General features: G+C 43.1%; 1 protein-coding gene across 4 annotated transcripts in view; it reads right to left on the bottom strand.

The window, feature by feature from the left end:
- LOC310638299 (complement receptor type 1-like) overlaps positions 1 to 19,366 on the bottom strand; it is a 70,033-nt gene that overhangs the window by 27,960 nt on the left and 22,707 nt on the right. For all 4 annotated transcript variants that reach the window (XM_083359258.1, XM_083359257.1, XM_083359256.1 and 1 more), the window contains exons 4-7: positions 18,880 to 18,979; positions 18,166 to 18,260; positions 17,069 to 17,263; positions 1,495 to 1,680 (exon numbers count right to left, since the gene is read on the bottom strand). In XM_083359258.1, coding sequence (XP_083215384.1) covers positions 1,495 to 1,680; positions 17,069 to 17,263; positions 18,166 to 18,260; positions 18,880 to 18,979 — 576 coding nt within the window. The remainder of the gene's footprint in view (positions 1 to 1,494; positions 1,681 to 17,068; positions 17,264 to 18,165; positions 18,261 to 18,879; positions 18,980 to 19,366) is intronic.

Raw genomic sequence — 19,366 nt, forward strand, 5'->3', positions numbered from 1 at the left:
AAGTGTGACACCGCCCAGCCCCCAGACTGCCCGGTTTCGGCAGGCAGCGGGGTGCTCTCCTCACAGCGCCGAGAAGCTGAGCTGGGCGGTCTGAATCCGAAAAGAAGCATGACACCGCCCAGCCCCCAGACTGCCCGGTTTCGGCAGGCAGCGGGGTGCTCTCCTCACAGCGCCGAGAAGCTGAGCTGGGCGGTCTGAATCCGAAAAGAAGCATGACACCGCCCAGCCCCCAGACTGCCCGGTTTCGGCAGGCAGCGGGGTGCTCTCCTCACAGCGCCGAGAAGCTGAGCCGGGCGGTCTGAATCCGAAAAGAAGCATGACACCGCCCAGCCCCCAGACTGCCCGGTTTCGGCAGGCAGCGGGGTGCTCTCCTCACAGCGCTGAGAAGCTGAGCCGGGGGGTGCAAAGCTCACCAGCTTTGCATCTTGCTGCCTGCTGAAACCGGGCAGGCTGGGGGCTAGGCAGCATTGCACTTCTCATCAGATTTTGGCCACTTGGCTCAGCTCTTGGCGCTATGAGGAGAGTGCCCGGCTGCCTGCCAAAACTGGGCAGGCGGGGGGCTGGGCGGCACTGTGCTTCTTTTTGGATTTGCGCCACCTGGCTCAGCCTCTAGGCACTGTGAGGAGAGCGCCCTGCTGCCTGCCAAAACCCCTCCCCCAAAGCCCATCAAGCTGGATATGTGAGGAAGGCGAGGGCCATTTGCTAGCCACTTCCAGGCGATAGTGCATTTCTTCATTCCTCACAAAGGGTGACACCAGTGTGTGCCCAGGGGGCGGAGCTGATGCAGCAGGGGCCGGTCCCTTGTGGTTTCCAGACGGTCTTGTGGAGCTAAGACTGAATGCATTTCAGCATAGATGGCCACCACAAAATTGTACATTGGTTCCCGGTCGGCCTGGGCCAGGGCCAAAGCAGCGGGGGCTGTTCCCTTATTGTTTCCAGAATGGCTTCGTGGGCCACATGAAACCACTTCATGGGCCAGATCCGGCCTGTGGGCCTTGAGTTTGACATGTCTGACCTACAGCTTTCTTTTCCACATTGCCCAGGACCCCTTATGCAAAACAAAAAACAAAAAAACAAAAAAGAGTTTGCTTCTTGAAAAGAAATCTTCAACTCTATGTTTGTGGAACTTTTTCTGTCTTTATCTTTTTGACTGCCATTTTAACTTTATCCTCTATTACAAATTTACTCAGATAATTTTTAATGTTTTTCTTCTGTACTGTAGGTTCATTTTGCTAAGCAATTTTTAATTTCTTTTAAAAATAATCACATTTTTATACGCATTATTAAATCATTACATTATTCTTTTTCCTTGGTATAAATATCCTTTGCTAAATTCTCATGATGGAATAGTCAGAAGAATTTTCAGTTACTGTTTTATTCAAAGTTATAGGTTGGAAGTCAAATGTATAACTTTAAATCTGACAATTCTGAAGAACTGTATATATTTCATTCAACATTTCATAGCAGCCATTGTTGTTGGTAAAAGATACTCACCTTGACAAAGTTCAGGAAGATTTGACCACTCACTAGTATTACGACATGTCATAATAGGAGTGGTTGTAGGTTCATAACCTGGGAAGCACTGTAACCGCAGTGCAGTGCCAACTGGATAGGTATCTGCTAGGTCTCCTCCTCCTCTTACTGAAGAATGGGGAGGTAGAACTGGAGCTGGACACTGAGCTGTAGATAAGTAAAAATGAGGAAGTTCTGAAGTAGAGAATAAAAATAAAAGTCTATTATACTACTGAAGCCCGACCATTCAGTTTTAAGCCACTGTGGGCTTATGCCAAAGAATCTTCAACCCAAAAGTGTAGGATTAAGGTCAGGAAGGCAAAAGCAGAAAATGAGGTAAGAGTACCAAGAGGGCCATAGTCTAGCAAGGTTTTCTTGAAATATGTCAAGAGCCAGAAGATAACAAAAATGGCAGGCCCATTGCTTACTTAGGATGCAGAAATTTTAACAGATGACCAAGAAAAAGCAGAGAAACTGGACTTCTAATTTACCTTGAGTGGTACAGATTGGAAACAAATGCAATAGGCACAGGTCAAATCCCGAGTGCCGCGTAACAGAGTGAGCGCCTGTTACTTGTCCCAGCTTCTGCCAACCTAGCAGTTCGAAAGCACGTAAAAATGCAAGTAGAAAAATAGGGACCAGGCTTCCGGGTGGCAAGGCTCCATTGATGGCAGCCGCTTCGGCTGTCAGCCCTGTTGTTTTCCGTAGAGCCACCAAAAACAGCGACGATCAGCTGTTTGGCGGCTCGGAAACCTGCTCCTCGGGAGAAGAGGAGGGGGTGAGCGCTTAGGCAGCGGTAGAGCTCCCCTAGATTGCCAGAGTTTAAACTCTGGTGGTTGAAGGGTGTGAGCCCCCCCGAAGCCTGAGTTTGCTCCGGACTCCAGGACGCCTCTGCTCCAAGGCTTTGGAGCAGAGCAGGACACTACAACCATCCCTGCCATCGATAGTGAATTGTGGATTACTTGGATGCAGGCAGAGCTGTGCAGGAGAATGCTGTAATAGCAAGTATTTGAACTTTAACTCAGAGTATTTTGTGGAAAAAGTTGAGTGGTGCGGAAAGTGAAAGTGCGCAATAGAAATAAGTGGTGCTAAAATGGCTTCCAAACCAACTAAAGTTCCTAGAAGTGCTGGTGCTTCGCCAGTTCAGCAGTCTTCATTACAGGCTTTGATGCCTCCTCCTGCGGCACCCGCACCCGCACCAGCTTTAACACTAAAAGATTTGCAGGATGCTTTAAAAATACAATCCCAAGAAATAGCTGAACATTGTGGAATGGAGAAGATGGATTGAATATATTCAGAATAAATATGGGACTAAAAAGTTTCATTTAGCATTTGAATAAGTAGTGGTTTTGAACGATGTATTATTAGTTATTTGTTAGTAATATAGAATTTAATGTTTTATTTTTGTTGTTAGCATATTTTAGTTTAAGTTTGTAAGTTTATACCCTGTATTCAGCTCTGGGAAGTCGGGGAGGGGGGAGGGGAGGGTAGGGAAGGGTTGATGGGAGGGGGGGTGGGATGGAGTATATTTAAAATGTATTGTAAAACTATTCAATAAAAAAAAGAAAAATAGGGACCACTACGGTGGGAAGGTAACAGCGTTCCGTGAGCCTTTGGCGTCTAGTCATGCCAGCCACATGACCACGGAGATGTCCTCGGACAAGCGCTGGCTCTTCGGCTTTGAAACGGAGATGAGCACCGGCCCTAGAGTTGGAAATGACTAGCACACGTGCGGGGGAACCTTTACTTTTAAAGGTGTTATAATAGGCAACAAAGAGAGCTGTTTGCAAGGATCTTAAAGACAATACTGTGACCCAAAGTCTAACATAGCTTTACCCCACCCCCCCAAAATGTGAGAGAAATCTTATCTCCTCCTCTGACAAGGTAACCATTTCACTGACCTAGAGGAATATGACTGATATAAGGAACCTGGAATTTCCAAGTTTTGAAAAGGTCTCAGTGTTCCAGAGTATATCTCAAATGACAAGCTATTAGTGTAATTTAGAAGGCATTCCAATAAAGCAGGGTTGGCTAACTACACGAGAGAATCAGCATTAATGGATATCTATCAAGATGGAGAGCAGTAACTAGGAAAGTTTCACAGAGATAGGTTTTAGACCCAGTATAACAACATTTTCATTAATGATCTAAATAGCTATCAAATGTGTGAGTGACACAAAACTGGAAGTTCTAACCAACACACAGTATTTGATTGCAATCTAGCCCCAAAGACAGGATTGAAAGGAAAAATACATCCTTTAACAGGAAAAAAATATGGTTAGTTGAGGAGACAAACTCATTGGTAGCTTCACATTGCAATGAACAAGAACATGTTTTCAACTTGACAGCTACAATTGTTGGCAGAGAGAAACAAAAATAGCCAGAGAAATGATGAAAGCTGGGAAACTGGCCCATCAGTCAACAGGAGTACCGATTTACCACTGGCCAATCAGCTATTTAGAAGCTGAGGGCGCAGCAGCAGAATACCCAGCCATCAACACCCCAATTAATAACTAAAAGCTACATACAACCAGGAACCATATAAATACAACATGTAGAACAAGCCTAGTGCACATATTCTGGAGAGAGAGAAGTTCCCTGCTGATGGATTCTAGTGTGAGCCTGAAAGCTTGGAAGAATAAACCTTTGGTCCACTGACTGACTCAGATTGGCTCCTGCAACCTTCTCAAGGGACACATATATATTCCTTCATTTGCAAGAATTATTTTATTTGCTTAACATAATTAGATATTAGTCTGTTATAACTGCAGAAGCAAAGCCCTTTGTGAACATATAGCCCTACCAGTGACTTAAATAACCCTTAAATAAACACATTCCTCTGAACCTTGGTTTCCGAGTCCAACTTTTACGTTCTGAAACAGAAGTTCACTTCTTGGCTTTCAGTCCCTGTCTTGATTGGTGTTTGGCTTCTGTAACTCAAGAAACCAACTCTTAAGAGAAAAGGTCAAGTGAACAGGTCAAGAACGGAAAAACCCTTAAGAGTTACATGTCTGAGAAAGAACAACAAACATCATCCACAAAATACCTGTGACGATGTCACCTGAAGGAACACTTGCCTTTGATTAAAGCCTTAGTTCCTATCAGGAGCAGCAACTACGATGTGTTAAAAAGAACCTCCGTTAAGGCACTTTACCACCTCTGCCTTCGTAGAAGACAGATCTGGCTAAAAGCCGGGCTGTTTCTGAATCCCGCAGTCAACCAAAGAAAGGGTCCAGGGCTGGGGAGGGGGAAGTGAAGGATGGAGAATCCACGGCCACCGAGGAGCCTCTAGGCTTGATACCATATAGGCCAGGGGTCTTCAAACTTGGCCCTTTGATGTCTTGTGGACTTCAACTCCCAGAATTCCTCAGCCAGCGTGCCTGGCTGAGGAATTCTGGGAGTTGAAGTCCACAAGTCGTCAAAGGGCCAAGTTTGAAGACCCCCGATATAGGCGAATGGGCGTGGCCGTGCCAGCCCCCAGCCTTTCCCAGACCGCAGAGGGCCCCGGCGACAGGCTCAGGCTGGCCTCGTTCTTTTTGCTTTCGACTCAACAAGCTGAAGCGCCTTGGCGGTCCGCAGCTGGAGCAGCAAGCAGCTCTGCCCGGCGAGGGGCTTTCTCGCTCTCGGTCGCAAAACAAGAAGAGATCGCGGCTCTTCGGAGCAGGGACAAAGCGCCTCCCCCGCCTCCCCGCCGGAATCTCGATAAGCTCCTCTCTCTAGGCCAGGGGGTCTTCAAACTTGGCCCTTTTATGACTTGTGGACTTCAACTCCCAGAATTCCTCAGCCAGCAAAGCTGGCTGAGGAATTCTGGGAGTTGAAGTCCACAAGTCATAAAAGGGCCAAGTTTGAAGACCCCTGCTCTAGGCAATAATTTAGGTGTTTCTCCCCACCCCTCTCCCGCCCATTTTAGAGCACGAATGGTAGCAGGCTCCTAGAAGCGCTTCTTACTCACACAAAGCCCTGGATGAGAGGAATAGCAGGAGCAAGGCCGCTGAAGGGACCTCAGCGGAACAAGAAGCCAAAAGACCCATCGCAACAGCTGGCGTGAGTCGGGAGAAACCCTCCGGGAGTCTAAAGGCAGACAAGGGCGGCACTCTCCAATACTACCGGAAGACGAAAAATACGACGCCGACGCCGCTTTTCTGGTAAATGGGCGTGAGCAGCTTTGTTTTTAATAACCCAACCTTTATTAACGTCATGACCAACAGGAAGGAAGTTTCTAAGACGACGGCGCGCTGCTCTGCGGCGGTCAGGGGTAAGGCCATAAAGCGCGGAGCACGTTGGTGCCGAACGGGAACTGGGTTTCCCCGGTTGACTGGAGGCAGGAAGCGGATGGGCGGTGGTTTGGCTTCGCGCTGCAAAAAGGAACGTTGAAGCAACTTGCGGTTGTTAACTCGGAAAGAAAAAGAAAAAGAAAAAAAAGCTCGCGAAGGTTGTTAAGGATGAATCCAGGCTAGAAAGCTGGTCTTTTGAATCTTCTCCAGCTTCTCGACAGCTATGTTAAGTCTTCAGTTCTCATAAATGGGGATAGCATAACTACCGTTCAGGTCTTTAAACTCTAAAGGTTCTGGAACTGAAGACCATCAATGGTGGAGAGTATCCAACTGGGAAATACTTGTTGGTGGTGCATGCTTGCGGTTGTAGTGGTATTCTCATTAAATGCTTTTTTAAAAAAAAATAATTCACGTGATCGACCAGCTTGGTTTAGTTCAGGGGTAGGCAACCTCGGCTCTTTTATGACTCATGGACTTCAACTCCCAGAATTCCTAAGTCAGCTCTGCTGACTCAGGAATTCTGGGAGTTGAAGTCCATGAGTCATAAAAGAGCCGAGGTTGCCTACCCCCTGTTTTAGTTAGTGTTTAAGGCACTAAGCCAGAAATCAGGACAACGAGTTCTAATCCTGGCTTAGACTCAAAGCCAGCCGAATGTCTTGGGCCAATCACTCTCTCTGTCTTAGGAAGGAGGAAATAGCAAATCACTTCTGAAATACTGCCAAGAAGATTGCAGGGACTAGTCCAAACAGTCTTTGACTCCTAGCAACTATCTGGAGAAGTCTCCTCTACTATTGGCAAGATTTTAGAAGTGGTTTGTTATTGCCAATCATTCATGCTAGAGCAGACATGTCAAACACAAGGCCCAGGGCGGGGCAGATCCAGCCCACGAAGTTTATTTATTTATTTATTTATTGATGGGATTTATATCCCGCCCTATCTCCTGAAGGACTCAGGGCGGCTAACAACAAAACATATAATAAGTACATAAATCATGATAAAATGAAATTGAGAACATCAGTGCAATAAAAAATTAGAGAATTTAAAAAATGAATTAAAAATACTAAATATAAATTAATTAAAATGCCTGTCAGTCTAGGTCAGCCTGGTGGAACAGGTGTGTTTTGAGGCCGCGGCGAAAGGTTTGGAGGTTTTGGGCCATCCGAAGCTCAGGGGGGAGCTGATTCCATAGGGTTGGCGCTCCCACAGAGAAGGCCCTCCCCCTGGGGGTCGCCAGCCGACATTGCCTAGCTGACGGTACCCTGAGTAGGCCTTCTCTGTGTGAGCGTACTGGACGATGGGAATTTGTTCCCAGCAGCAGATGGTCCTGCAAGTATCCCAGACCTAAGCCATGTAGGGCTTTAAAGGTAAGTACCAGCACCTTAAATCTCACCCGGAGGGCAACTGGTAGCCAATGCAGCTCACGCAGGAGGGGTGTAATATGGGAGTATCGGGGAGCTCCCATCACAACCCGTGCAGCTGCATTCTGCACCAGCTGAAGCCTCCGGGTGGTCTTCAAGGGCAGCCCCATGTAGAGAGCATTACAGTAATCAATACGGGAGGTAACGAGTGCGTGGGTGACTGTACGTAGGGCATCTCGGTCCAAAAAGGGGTGCAATTGGTATATAAGACGAATCTGTGCAAATGCCCCCCTAGCCACGGCTCCAATGTGATCTTCAAAACTGAGTCGTGAATCTAGGAGGACGCCCAGATTGCGTGCTCTATCAATGGGAGGTAACATCTCTCATCCTATAGTCAGAGATGGAACCTCTTGGACTAAACGAGATGACGGTATGTACAGCCACTCAGTCTTGGCCGGGTTGAGTCGAAGCCTGTTTTCTCCCATCCAAATCTGTACCGCTTCCAGACAACGGGACATCACATCAAGGGCATCACTGGGTTGGTTCGGGGTGGAGATGAATAGCTGGGTATCATCAGCATATTGATGATATTTCACCCCGAAGCTACGGATGATCTCTCCCAGCGGCTTCATATAGATGTTGAACAGGAGGGGCGAGAGCACCGAACCCTGAGGCACTCCACAATTAAGAGGCCTAGGGCTTGACCTCTGCCCTCCTGCCAACACCGTCTGCGAACGGTCCGAGAGGTAGGAGGAGAACCACCGCAGAACGGTGCCTCCCACTCCCAGCCCTTCAAGACGACGCAGTAAGATACCATGGTCGATGGTATCAAAAGCCGCTGATAGATCTAATAGGACCAGGACAGAGGAATAACCTCTATCTCGGGCCCGCCAGAGATCATTCACCAGCGCGACCAATGCCGTCTCCGTGCTGTGCCCTGGTCTGAAACCCGATTGGTACGGATCTAGATATTCAGCTTCCTCCAGGTTCAAAGGGAGCTGTCGTGCCACCACGCTCTCAACGACCTTCGCAAGGAAGCAAAGGTTGGAGACAGGACGGAAGTTGTTTAAAACAGCTGGGTCCAGTGCCGGTTTCTTGAGGAGGGGCCTTACCACCGCCTCTTTCAAGGCAGCAGGGAAGTACCCTTCACTCAGTGAGGCATTGATAACTGCTAGGAGCCAGCCTCGTGTAACCTCCCGAGATGCATAGACTAGCCAGGAGGGACACGGGTCTAACAAACATGTGGCGGCACTTAGTTTCCCCATGATCTTGTCCACTTCATCCGGAGTCACAGGATCGAACTCTTCCCAAATGTACTCGGCCAACTTCATCGTTTTCCTCTCGTTAGATACTGCCCAGTCAGAGTCCAGACCAGCCCGAATCTGAGCAATTTTGTCCACCAGATATTTACTAAATTCCTCAGCCCGTCTATGTAGGGGGTCCTCTCCCGTCTCTTGACTTAAAAGGGAGCGGACCACTCTAAATAGGGCGGCCGGGCGATTATCTGCGGACGCAATGAGGGTGGTGAAGTAGGCGCGCTTTGCCACCCTCATTGCCACAAGATAGGATCTAGAAAAGGATCTTAACTGTGTTCGGTCAGACTCAGACCGACTGGCTCTCCAAATGCTCTCTAGGCCCCTTCTCTGGCGCTTCATCTCCCGCAGGTCCTTGGAGAACCAAGGAGCAAGTTGGGACTTGCGTCGGGTCAGAGGCCGCAAAGGGACAACGCGGTCGAGCGCCTCCGAAGCAGCCTGTTGCCAGGCATTAACTAAGGACTCGACCGGGTTGTGGGAGAGGGAGGTGGGAATCGGTCCAAGTGCCATCTGGAATTTATCTGGGTCCATCAGGCGCCTGGGGCGGAACCACCTGGTCGGTTCCGCCTCCTGACATCGGGGGGGTGACGTGACGGAGGCCCAACCGCAGGAGGTAGTGGTCTGTCCATGAAAGGGGTTGTGATGTTGGAGTAACCCCACCCAGTCCATTTAGCCACTGCCCAGAGACAAAAATAAGCTCCGGCATGTTTCCTCCCTCGTGAGTTGGGTCCTGAGTAATTTGAGTCAGGTCCATGGCCGTCATGGAGGCCATGAACTCTCGGGTCACTTCTGATGCACTGCCCAGGGAAGGTAGATTAAAGTCCCCCAGTACCATAAGTTTTGGAAATTCGACCGCCAATCCTGAGATGGCGTCAGGTAGCTTGGGTAGAACCGTTGCTGTGCAGCTTGGAGAGAGGTATACCAGAAGTAGGCCCAACTGACCACCAGGACCCCATCTTAAGAGGAGGGATTCACATCCGTCTATCTGAGGGGCAGTGGCCTCCCGCGGATGGAGGGTCTCTCTGATAATGACCGCCACGCCACCTCCCCTACCCTGAGCTCGAGGTTGATGTAGCACACGGAAACCTGTGAGGGAATGGCCCCCGCTGCCTTGGCCCTGGCCCAGAGACCCTCCTTCTGCCAGAGACCCTCAGATCTGTCCCAGGCCTCCATAGGCACCCTTGATGCGAACGATGTAGAGCTGGCCACACCCACCCAGTAGGCCATACGCACTCTAGCCACACCCACCCAGACCATACCCACTCGGCCCCCTGAGGGCAACCGCAATGCTGATGCAGCCCTCAATGAAATTGAGTTTGACACCCCTGTGCTAGAGCATCAACAGAAATGAAAGTACAACATATACAGTCATGGCCGAAATTGTTGGCACCCCAGAAATTTTTTCAGAAAATCAAGTATTTCTCACAGAAAAGTATTGCAGGAACACATGTTTTGCTATACACAGGTTTATTCCCTTTGTGTGTATTGGAACACAACAAAAAAGGGAGGAAAAAAAAGCAAATTGGACATAATGTCAAACAAAACTCCAAAAATGGGCCGGACAAAATTATTGGCACCCTTAACTTAATATTTAGTTGCACACCCTTTGGAAAAAATAACTGAAATCAGTCGCTTCCTATAACCATCAATAAGCTTCTTACACCTCTCACCCAGAATTTTGGACCACTCTTCCTTTGCAAACTGCTCCAGGTCTCTCTTATTGGAAGGGCACCTTTTCCCAACAGCAATTTTAAGATCTCTCCACAGGTGTTCATTGGGATTCAGATCTGGACTCATTGCTGGCCACTTCAGAACTCTCCAGCGCTTTCTTGCCATCCATTTCTGGGTGCTTTTTGACGTATGTTTGGGGTCATTGGCCTGCTGGAAGACCCAAGATCTCGGATGCAAACCCAGCTTTCTGACACTGGGCTCTACAGTGCGACCCAAAATCCTTTGGTAATCCTCAGATTTCATGATGCCTTGCACACATTCAAGGCACCCAGTGCCAGAGGTAGCAAAACAACCCCAAAACATCATTGAACCTCCACCATATTTCACTGTAGGTACTGTGTTCTTTTCTTTGTAGGTCTCATTTCGTTTTCGGTAAACAGTAAAATGATGTGCTTTACCAAAAAGCTCTATCTTGGTCTCATCTGTCCACAAGACGTTTTCCCAGAAGGATTTTGGCTTACTCAAGTACATTTTGGCAAACTGTAATCTTGCTTTTTTATGTATCTGTGTCAGCAGTGGGGTCCTCCTGGGTCTCCTGCCATAGCGTTTCATGTCATTTAAATGTTGACGGATAGTTCGCACCGACACTGATGCTCCCTGAGCCTGCAGGACAGCTTGCATTTCTTTGGAACTTGTTTGGGGCTGCTTATCCACCATCCGGACTATCCTGCGTTGCAACCTTTCATCAATTTTTCTCTTCTGTCCACAACCAGGAAGATTCGCTACAGTGCCATGGGTTACAAACTTCTTGATAATGTTGTGCACTGTGGACAAAGGCAAAGCTAGATCTCTGGAGATGGACTTGTAACCTTTAGATTGTTGATATTTGTCCACAATTTTGGTTCTCAAGTCCTCAGACAGTTCTCTTCTCCTCTTTCTGTTGTCCATGCTTAGTGTGGCACACACAGACACACAATGGAAAGACTAAGTGAACTTCTCTCCTTTTTATCTGCTTTCAGGTGTGATTTTTATATTGCCCACACCTGTTACTTGCCCCAGGTGAGTTTAAAGGAGCATCACATGCTTGATACGATCTTGTTTACCCACAATTTTGAAAGGGTGCCAATAATTTTGTCCGGCCCATTTTTGGAGTTTTGTTTGACATTATGTCCAATTTGCTTTTTTTCCTCCCTTTTTTGTTGTGTTCCAATACACACAAAGGGAATAAACCTGTGTATAGCAAAACATGTGTTCCTGCAATACTTTTCTGTGAGAAATACTTGATTTTCTGGAAAAATTTCTGGGGTGCCAACAATTTCGGCCATGACTGTAAATCTAAAAGAAGCACAAGACTTTTGGCACTTAAGATAAAGCAATTGTATATTGTATGTTTAAGGTACTTCTAAATAATTTCATTTGCTTCCAAGCAACTTAGCTTTTCAACAAATAAAAAGGAAACCAGTTTTGAATAAGCACATACAGGATTGCATAAAAAAGTAAACATGGTAGAAAAAGTGCAATAAAACATTTTACCTGTGCTTTTTATCTTATAGCTTATTTTCTTCCATTGACAAAATGTTTCTGCAAACATTTACATTAATAATTAGAAGTATTTGAAGGCAATTATTTAAGAACCTCATTACATACGAGGCACCATGCTGGATCAGAGAGTCCATTCTATTTTTCAAAAAGACCAAGAAGCTATACCTTATGTTTTATGTAGTAGCAAATTCTATTGTTTAATTTTATTCTGGGTGATAGAAAATACTGAAATAAGAGCATTTTTGGCTCTTAAAATTGATAGAATGTTTGTATATTTTGAGAGCAATAAAGTTAAATCTGTATTCAGTGGTTGGTATTTTTCTAGAAACTGCTATGGCACTCAGAAAAGTTGTTAATAGTAGTTAATCTAATTTTTTTACAAAAATGAATGGCTGAGGTTGAGCATAAATGCAAAGCATTATGAAACAAGGTAAATAAGGTTGAGAAGTTGATCCCTGGCTTAGAAGTTATAATATAATTTATTTTGGAGAGGATTGCATTCTCCTAATAAAAATAGTACTTAGTCGAGTTTATTGTGAATTTACTATTGTTACCGGATGTTCTACAAAAGTCACTGGGTAGAACAGCCTATTAACAATACAATAGCTCCAGCCTTCCCTGACAGAAATAGTTTTAAGTTGATTTAAAGGTGAAGTTAGGGGATTTTTCTTGAGAGTAGTTCAAAATCTGCAAATAAATCAGAATTCTATATACCTCCATTTCTGAAGGATCTGCACTAATTCAAAGCCATTCAATCATTTTAATAAACCACTGTTGACTTCTCTGATCCTAAATAACTTTGAAGTAAGATTTGGATAACTTCTAACAGACCTTACATCCTGATAAGTGATTAATTGTAGAGCAGAAGTGGGCATTCTTAATTATGGTACTAAACATATGAAATAAATTCCCTATATCTGTTCAGTAGTCCCCCCACCCAATTCTGGAATGTTTCTACTATATATTAAAAGCTTATCTGTTTGTCCAGACATTTTGATTTTCTCTCTATCTTTCATTAACTGGTCTATAGTTACTTAATAGTGTTAATTTAATTTATATCTTGTATTTGTTATTTAATGTTTATCTTTTAAATGCTTAAAAAGTAAAATGATTTTTAAATGCACACAATTAGGTTAGCTATGAATTGAACAAATTTCAAAGCCTTCCTCCCTCTACAATAGGAAGAAAGATGACAAAATTGTTAAATATCTATTAGTTTTTCACTGAGTTCAATTTATAATTTTTTATACCTATGTGCTGGGCAAGAACTGGTAAAGGCTAACTAAAACTTGGAAATTCCAATTTATTCATAGTAAACATCTTGAAGACTGATGAATATATAAATCCTCTTGCATCCAGCATAATCTGAAGAAGGCTTAAAGGTGAAATTAACATTTTGTAATGGCAAGACAGATCAATTAATCCAAGGAAGGAAATGTGCAATCAATCTCTCCACTGAGTCATCTATGTTTGAATAAAGCAATGCGTTATACTTCAATAAACGTAGCTTGTGAACAATCATTCATGTTTGAACTTTCAGTAAAGCTGATACCAAGTGTGTGATTTTTTTCTACTGTGGTATAAAACAAGCACTAATTCTGTTCAATAGGTCACATATTTTTTTTAAAAAAAACATTTTGTTCTTTCTGAATAGGGTGGATATTGTAACAAAAAGCTTACTTCCACACCCTTCTGTATCCTTAGCCTTGTAAGATTACTTCTTGAGTAATGCAACAACCATTTGCTGCTAGAATGAGGTGATGTTCATGACAAATCAATAGATAAGCTGAATGCTTTGTTGGAATCAAATAAAAAAATTATGGAGGATAATGATATAAATAAATAATATCAAGAATGATAAATGTAGTCCCCACTAGATATCATTGGAGTAATACACAATCCAGATATTATTTAATATATGCCTGCAGCATATAAAATAAATTGTGACACAGGTTAATGGACACATACCTTAGTATATAACAGGGATGCCCACCTTGGGTACAACTAGGTCACATAAGTAGCCCTTAATAGGCTCCTTCAACCCACAAATAGAGGCATAACATTTCTGAAAATGTTGAAGCCACCAAAAAAACAAGCTTTGGGGGGGGGGAATGGAAATTTGGAGAAAATAGAATTATATGCAGTATCCATTTCTACACCGTCCTTTACTGATCTAAACTGACACTGCTATTTTAAGAACATACAATGCACTAGTATAATTTGGTTTGCTCATATGTTTAATTTTATATTAAATGTTTTGAGAACTTTTATCTAGTGCTCTAGAGCTTTTGAAATGTTAGCAACAAAGAACTTTACAAGCAAATCAGGTACCCTCTTTGATAAAAGTGGCAATGCCTGCTGAAAGCACTAGTATTCTGTATACAGGAATAGTAAGATACCGAGTATACTGAGAAAAGTTCCTGTGTTCTATTATAGAAAACATTGTGAGTCAATAAAAGACACTAATGCATGGCATCATGTCTAATTGCATTCATTTTTTTTTACAAAAAGTTCATGTTTTCTCTCTACTTTTTCCATTTTTCCAGAAGAAACGTTTCTAAAAATAAAATACTTTTAAAAATTTTTTTATTTTATTTTAATTCCATTTATATCCCGCCCTTCTCCGAAGACTCAGGGCAGCTTACACTTTTCCATTGGTGGAAAGAGAAAGGCCAAGGATAGGAACAGAATAAAGGTACAGAGTGAGAATTATAAAAAGCAGACATTAATACATGCCAGTTGGCAAGCATCCAGATTTTGATCGCATGACCATGGGGATTGCAACAGTTGTAAGTGTGAAAAATGGTCAGAAGTCACTATTTTCAATGCCGTGGTAACGTCAGTCATTGAATGGTTGTTAAGTCAAGGATGTATAGCTGTATAAAAGGAGGAGCAGGTAGAATATTAACCTCTATTCTGAAGTCTGTCCAGCAACTCACCAGATTGCTCCACCACCCCTTAGATGGCAATGTTTTTCAACACAGCTTAGCAAATGTTATCGGAATGCGACTTGTCACAGCCAACTTGCCATGGCCAATTCGCCACTGGACAACTCACTACAGCCAACTCCTGTGGGACAACTTACTGCATGACAATTAAACTATTTAATTATTTAAAATCATTTGTTTTTATTTTTGCCATTCACATTTCATTCTCTCTCTCCTTTTGCATTCTTTAATGATTCTATTCCACAATTTATTTGATATTAGTGTAATTTTTGTCCCGCAGTGAGTTGTCCGTAGCAAGTTGTCCATGGCAAATTGTCATAGATTCAATGTTATTGTTAGAAATGTACCACCTCTGAAACAGATGGGAGTTATGTAAGAAACACAGCAGGATCAAAAGCTGTGCCCCTGATTCCCCTAACATAACTTTGGAGACTACTGAAAGAAACATGCAACTTTCCTTGGAGACCCAAAGATTTAAAATTTGGATTTGGATTCATTTCCCTAGTTGATGACTTCAAATCCTTTGAAAACAGTTCCTTATAACAAGGAAGCTTTTAGTGCCAGATAGTATCCAATAAAGATAAATACTAGGATGATGAAAAAATATTTCTTATGCTAATATGGCAAGCCAAGTTTTAAAAATTATCCAGTGTCTAGAATAGCACCATATATTTATAAAAGTATTTAAAATATTTTAATTTTTTACTTACACAAAGTTAAGTACATATGCTTGTTACATATAGTTGTATTCAACAAAATATGTTTATTGTTGAGTCTAGAAATGTCATTTTGCATATGGAAGGGAGAAAGAATTTTTCTTATTTAGTATAAAATGCTTAATGGAGAAAAGGGAACAAAACTCTAAAGTATATTTCTCTTTGTGGAAGCTGCCCATATTATCTGTGGAACAGCATCACTACCATACTCAATATATTTTATTATGATTATTGCTATTATTGTTATGATTATGATTAATTCATTAAACATGAACCTCAGTCAACTGAACATTCAAATTTACTGGCTCTAATGGTTGACACGGGTTGCTGCCAGCATCCTAGGTATCAACCAGGTACCGCCTTAAAATGTAAGATGTTCTGAGTAGCGCAGTTTTTTGTAGCTTTGCTGAAGTTATTGCAGGAAGCTGCAATTTCTTGATGTATTTTGCAAAGATTTTGGACATAGTTCCCAGAGCCCCAATGACAATGGGCATCACTGTTACATGTTTCATTCATAATTGCCCAGTTTTGATGGCCAGGTTGTGGTATTTCATAATTTTTTCCAGTTCTTTTTCTTCAACTCTGGCATCTCCTGGTACAGCAGACATGTCAAACACAAGGCCCGGGGGCCGGATCCGGCCCACGAAGTGGTTTCATGTGGCCCACGAAGCCATCCTGGAAACAGTGAGGGAACAGCCCCCACTGCCTTGGCCCTGTCCCAGAGACCCTCCCTCTGCCAGAGACCCTCAGATCTGTCCCACTCCTGCCTAGGCCCCCATAGGCACCCTTGATGCAAATGATGTAGAGCTGGCCACGCCCACCCAGTAGGCCATACGCACTCTAGCCAGGCCCACCCAGTAGGCCATGCCCACCCTGGCCATACCCACCCAGCCCCCTGAGGGCAACTGCAGTGCTGATGCAGCCCTCAATGAAATTGAGTTTGACACCCCTGTGGTACAGCGATATCAATGAACTATATGCTTCGGTTCTCTACGACTATGATATATGATGTATTGCAGGGGTGTCAAACTCAATTTCATTGAGGGCCGCATCAGCATTGCGGTTGCCCTCAAGAGGCCGGGTGGGTATGGCCATGGTGGGCGTGGCCTACTGGGTGGGCGTGGCTAGAGTGCGTATGGCCTACTGGGTGGGCGTGGCCAGCTCTACATCGTTCGCATCAAGGGTGCCTATGGGAGCCTGGGCAGGAGTGGGACAGATCTGAGGGTCTCTGGCAGAAGGAGGGTCTCTGGGCCAGGACCAAGGCAGCGGGGGCCGTTCCCTCACTGTTTCCAGGATGGCTTCGGGGGCCACATGAAACCACTTCGCGGGCCGGATCTGGCCCCCGGGCCTTGTGTTTGACATGTCTGATGTATTGTGTTCCAAATGACGATCTGTCTATATTCGAAAGTCCCACAAGATCTTCACCTTCTCATTCTTGACAACTTTTTCCACCCTATGTTCCCACAACTTTTCGGACACAATAATAATAATAATAATAATAATAATAATAATAATAATAATAATAATAATAATAATAATAATAATAATAATAATAATAATAATAATAGCAAACTTGGGAAAGTATCTTACCATAAAACATTAAATATGCAAAACAAACATCACATTTAATATTTCATATTTTTACCTCTTTTTCTAAAAAGCTAATAAAATCACTGAATTAAAATGTAAAACATCATTCAACTTATGGGAAAAAGTTTTGAGCTTATATTTTACCTTTGCATTCAGGAACAGATCCTCTCCAGATCCCAGTTTTATTATCTTCAGTTATACAATGGAGAAGATCATCTCCAGAAAGTGAAAATCCAAGATCACAGATATAGGTCACTTTTGAGTTAAGGGGAAAAGTTCCATTCTTTCCTCCGGTATAAGCTCCATTCATTATTTCTGGAGGAGGAGGACAAGTGGGCCCTGAAACAGAGAGAAAATTTTGTGATTTGTAAAAAAATTGCCAAAACAAATGAGTTACTATTTTTTCTAGGAGAGGAAGCTGGATTGTCTGTCAGTCACTCTATCTATCTATCTATCTATCTATCTATCTATCTATCTATCTATCTATCTATCTATCTATCTATCTATCTATCTAGACACTATGAAGAACATGCTAGCACCAAGTCAGTTGAATATCGGTCTTACAGAGGCTACTGGAGATCAGGTCTGGCTTGATTATCTCGGGGAGAGTTTGATCTTGTCAGGCCTGAGGAATTAGATAGGATCCTTCAAACTGATAGCTTGGCCATCTCAGTATTAGATCCATCTCTCTCCTAGCTAGTCAAGCAACCTTTGGTTCTGATGATAGTTAATTCCTCTTTGAGAAAGGGGGTGTTCCTGCCATGTCTTGGTTTTCCTCTCACAAAGGGCCATTAGTAGACCTCACTGTTCTTAATAATTTCCATCCAGTTTCCAATCTTCCATTTTTAGGAAGGATTGTAGAGAGGGTTACTATGCTAAAGATTTAAAGGGTCCTGGAAAAGGCAAATCATCTGGAGCCTTTCCAGTGAAGATTCAAACCTGATAAGGGAGTGAGACAGCATTGATTACACTCTTGGATGACAATTCAATTCCAGAAGAGAGATTAAAACAGAACAAACACAAAAGGGGAAAAACCCATGTAGCCACAAGACATCTAGTTCCCTGTATCAGCTTTAATCCAATTTCTGAGCGCCTGAAACTAGTGTGAGGAGCTGCTAAACTTAGAGATGCTCCAGTGGAATCCCAGAGTGTTCTAAGCATTTTATACTCCTTCATTGCCCCACTGCAATCCACAGGCAAATCTTGGGCCCAGGCTGTTTGAAAGAATTAAAGAATCTTACTGAAACATATTGGAGGCTTCGGTTTCCATATGACTGTATTATTAGAAAGTGAACGTGGTAAGCACTGGCTTGTAGGTGATCCAATTAATTGGTACCTCAAGAAAAGAAAAAAGAACATAATACATTTAAATCTCTTTCTCTTTTAAAAGATTGGATAATACTATGGATAGCCAAGAAAACACCTATATTGAAGATTTACTGTATTACTTAAGACAAATTATCAGGGTCAAATTACAACATTTTGGGCATATTATGTGAAGAAGCAGGTCCCTTGAGAAGTCCATGTTTCTGGAAAAGGAAAGAAGAGGATGGCACAATTACAGCAGTGAGAGGTGCACTATTGGGAGATATGAAAATTATGTAAGCAAAGAAAATCTAGTCATTTCACAACTGGCAAAAAAGTCCAACTCCACTACAAAAATGCTCATCCATACAAAGTAAACATTGGAAAACAAATCATGAAAAAGTGGAACATTCATTTTTTTTATTCATCTTTATTGATTTACTATTTACTGTGCTATTGCCATGCTGACCACTTGCAATCTCTGTGTGCCCTCCCTGAGCCTTGCTACATTCATGTACCCTTTCTCTGAGTCTTGCTGCTTTATAAATGCATCACTTAGCAACAAAAATTCCAGTCCCAATTGCTGTCTAAAATAAAGCACAGCTTGTATCATAATTAGACTTTGCTAAGCCAACTAACTCAACACTCACCCTTCATTACAGGTGAAATTTACTTTCGCTTTTAGCAGGAAATCCATTAGAATAATGCGGTCACCATTTTCTGGTTTCCCTGGATCACCACATGATTGTCCTAATAGAAAAAAAAATATTGAGAATTATTATTCTATGCCTATATATGGCATAATTTCAATCAGTCATAAAGCTTATACATTTTCTTGGGAGAACAGCCATAGTGGAAAGACAAGCTAATTTATACATTGTAATTTAATGTAATCAACAAAATTTAATGCCCTGAAAAATGCTCAACATTAGATAGAAGATAAATTTTTTATAGTCCCTGACCAGCAACACAGAGATCAATAAATAAAATTATGAGTTGCAGTTTCAAAATATATTCTAGCTGTATTGATGAACCCTAATAATATATTAGTGAGCTTTATTACTTAGCAGACAGATAATGGGCATCTTGCAAATAAATAATGGGCTATTTATCTGATAAAAGTTCAGAAACAAAAAA

Source organism: Vipera ursinii, assembly GCF_947247035.1.
Source record: "Vipera ursinii genome assembly, chromosome: 3".
NCBI classification, from domain to species: Eukaryota; Metazoa; Chordata; class Lepidosauria; order Squamata; family Viperidae; genus Vipera; species Vipera ursinii.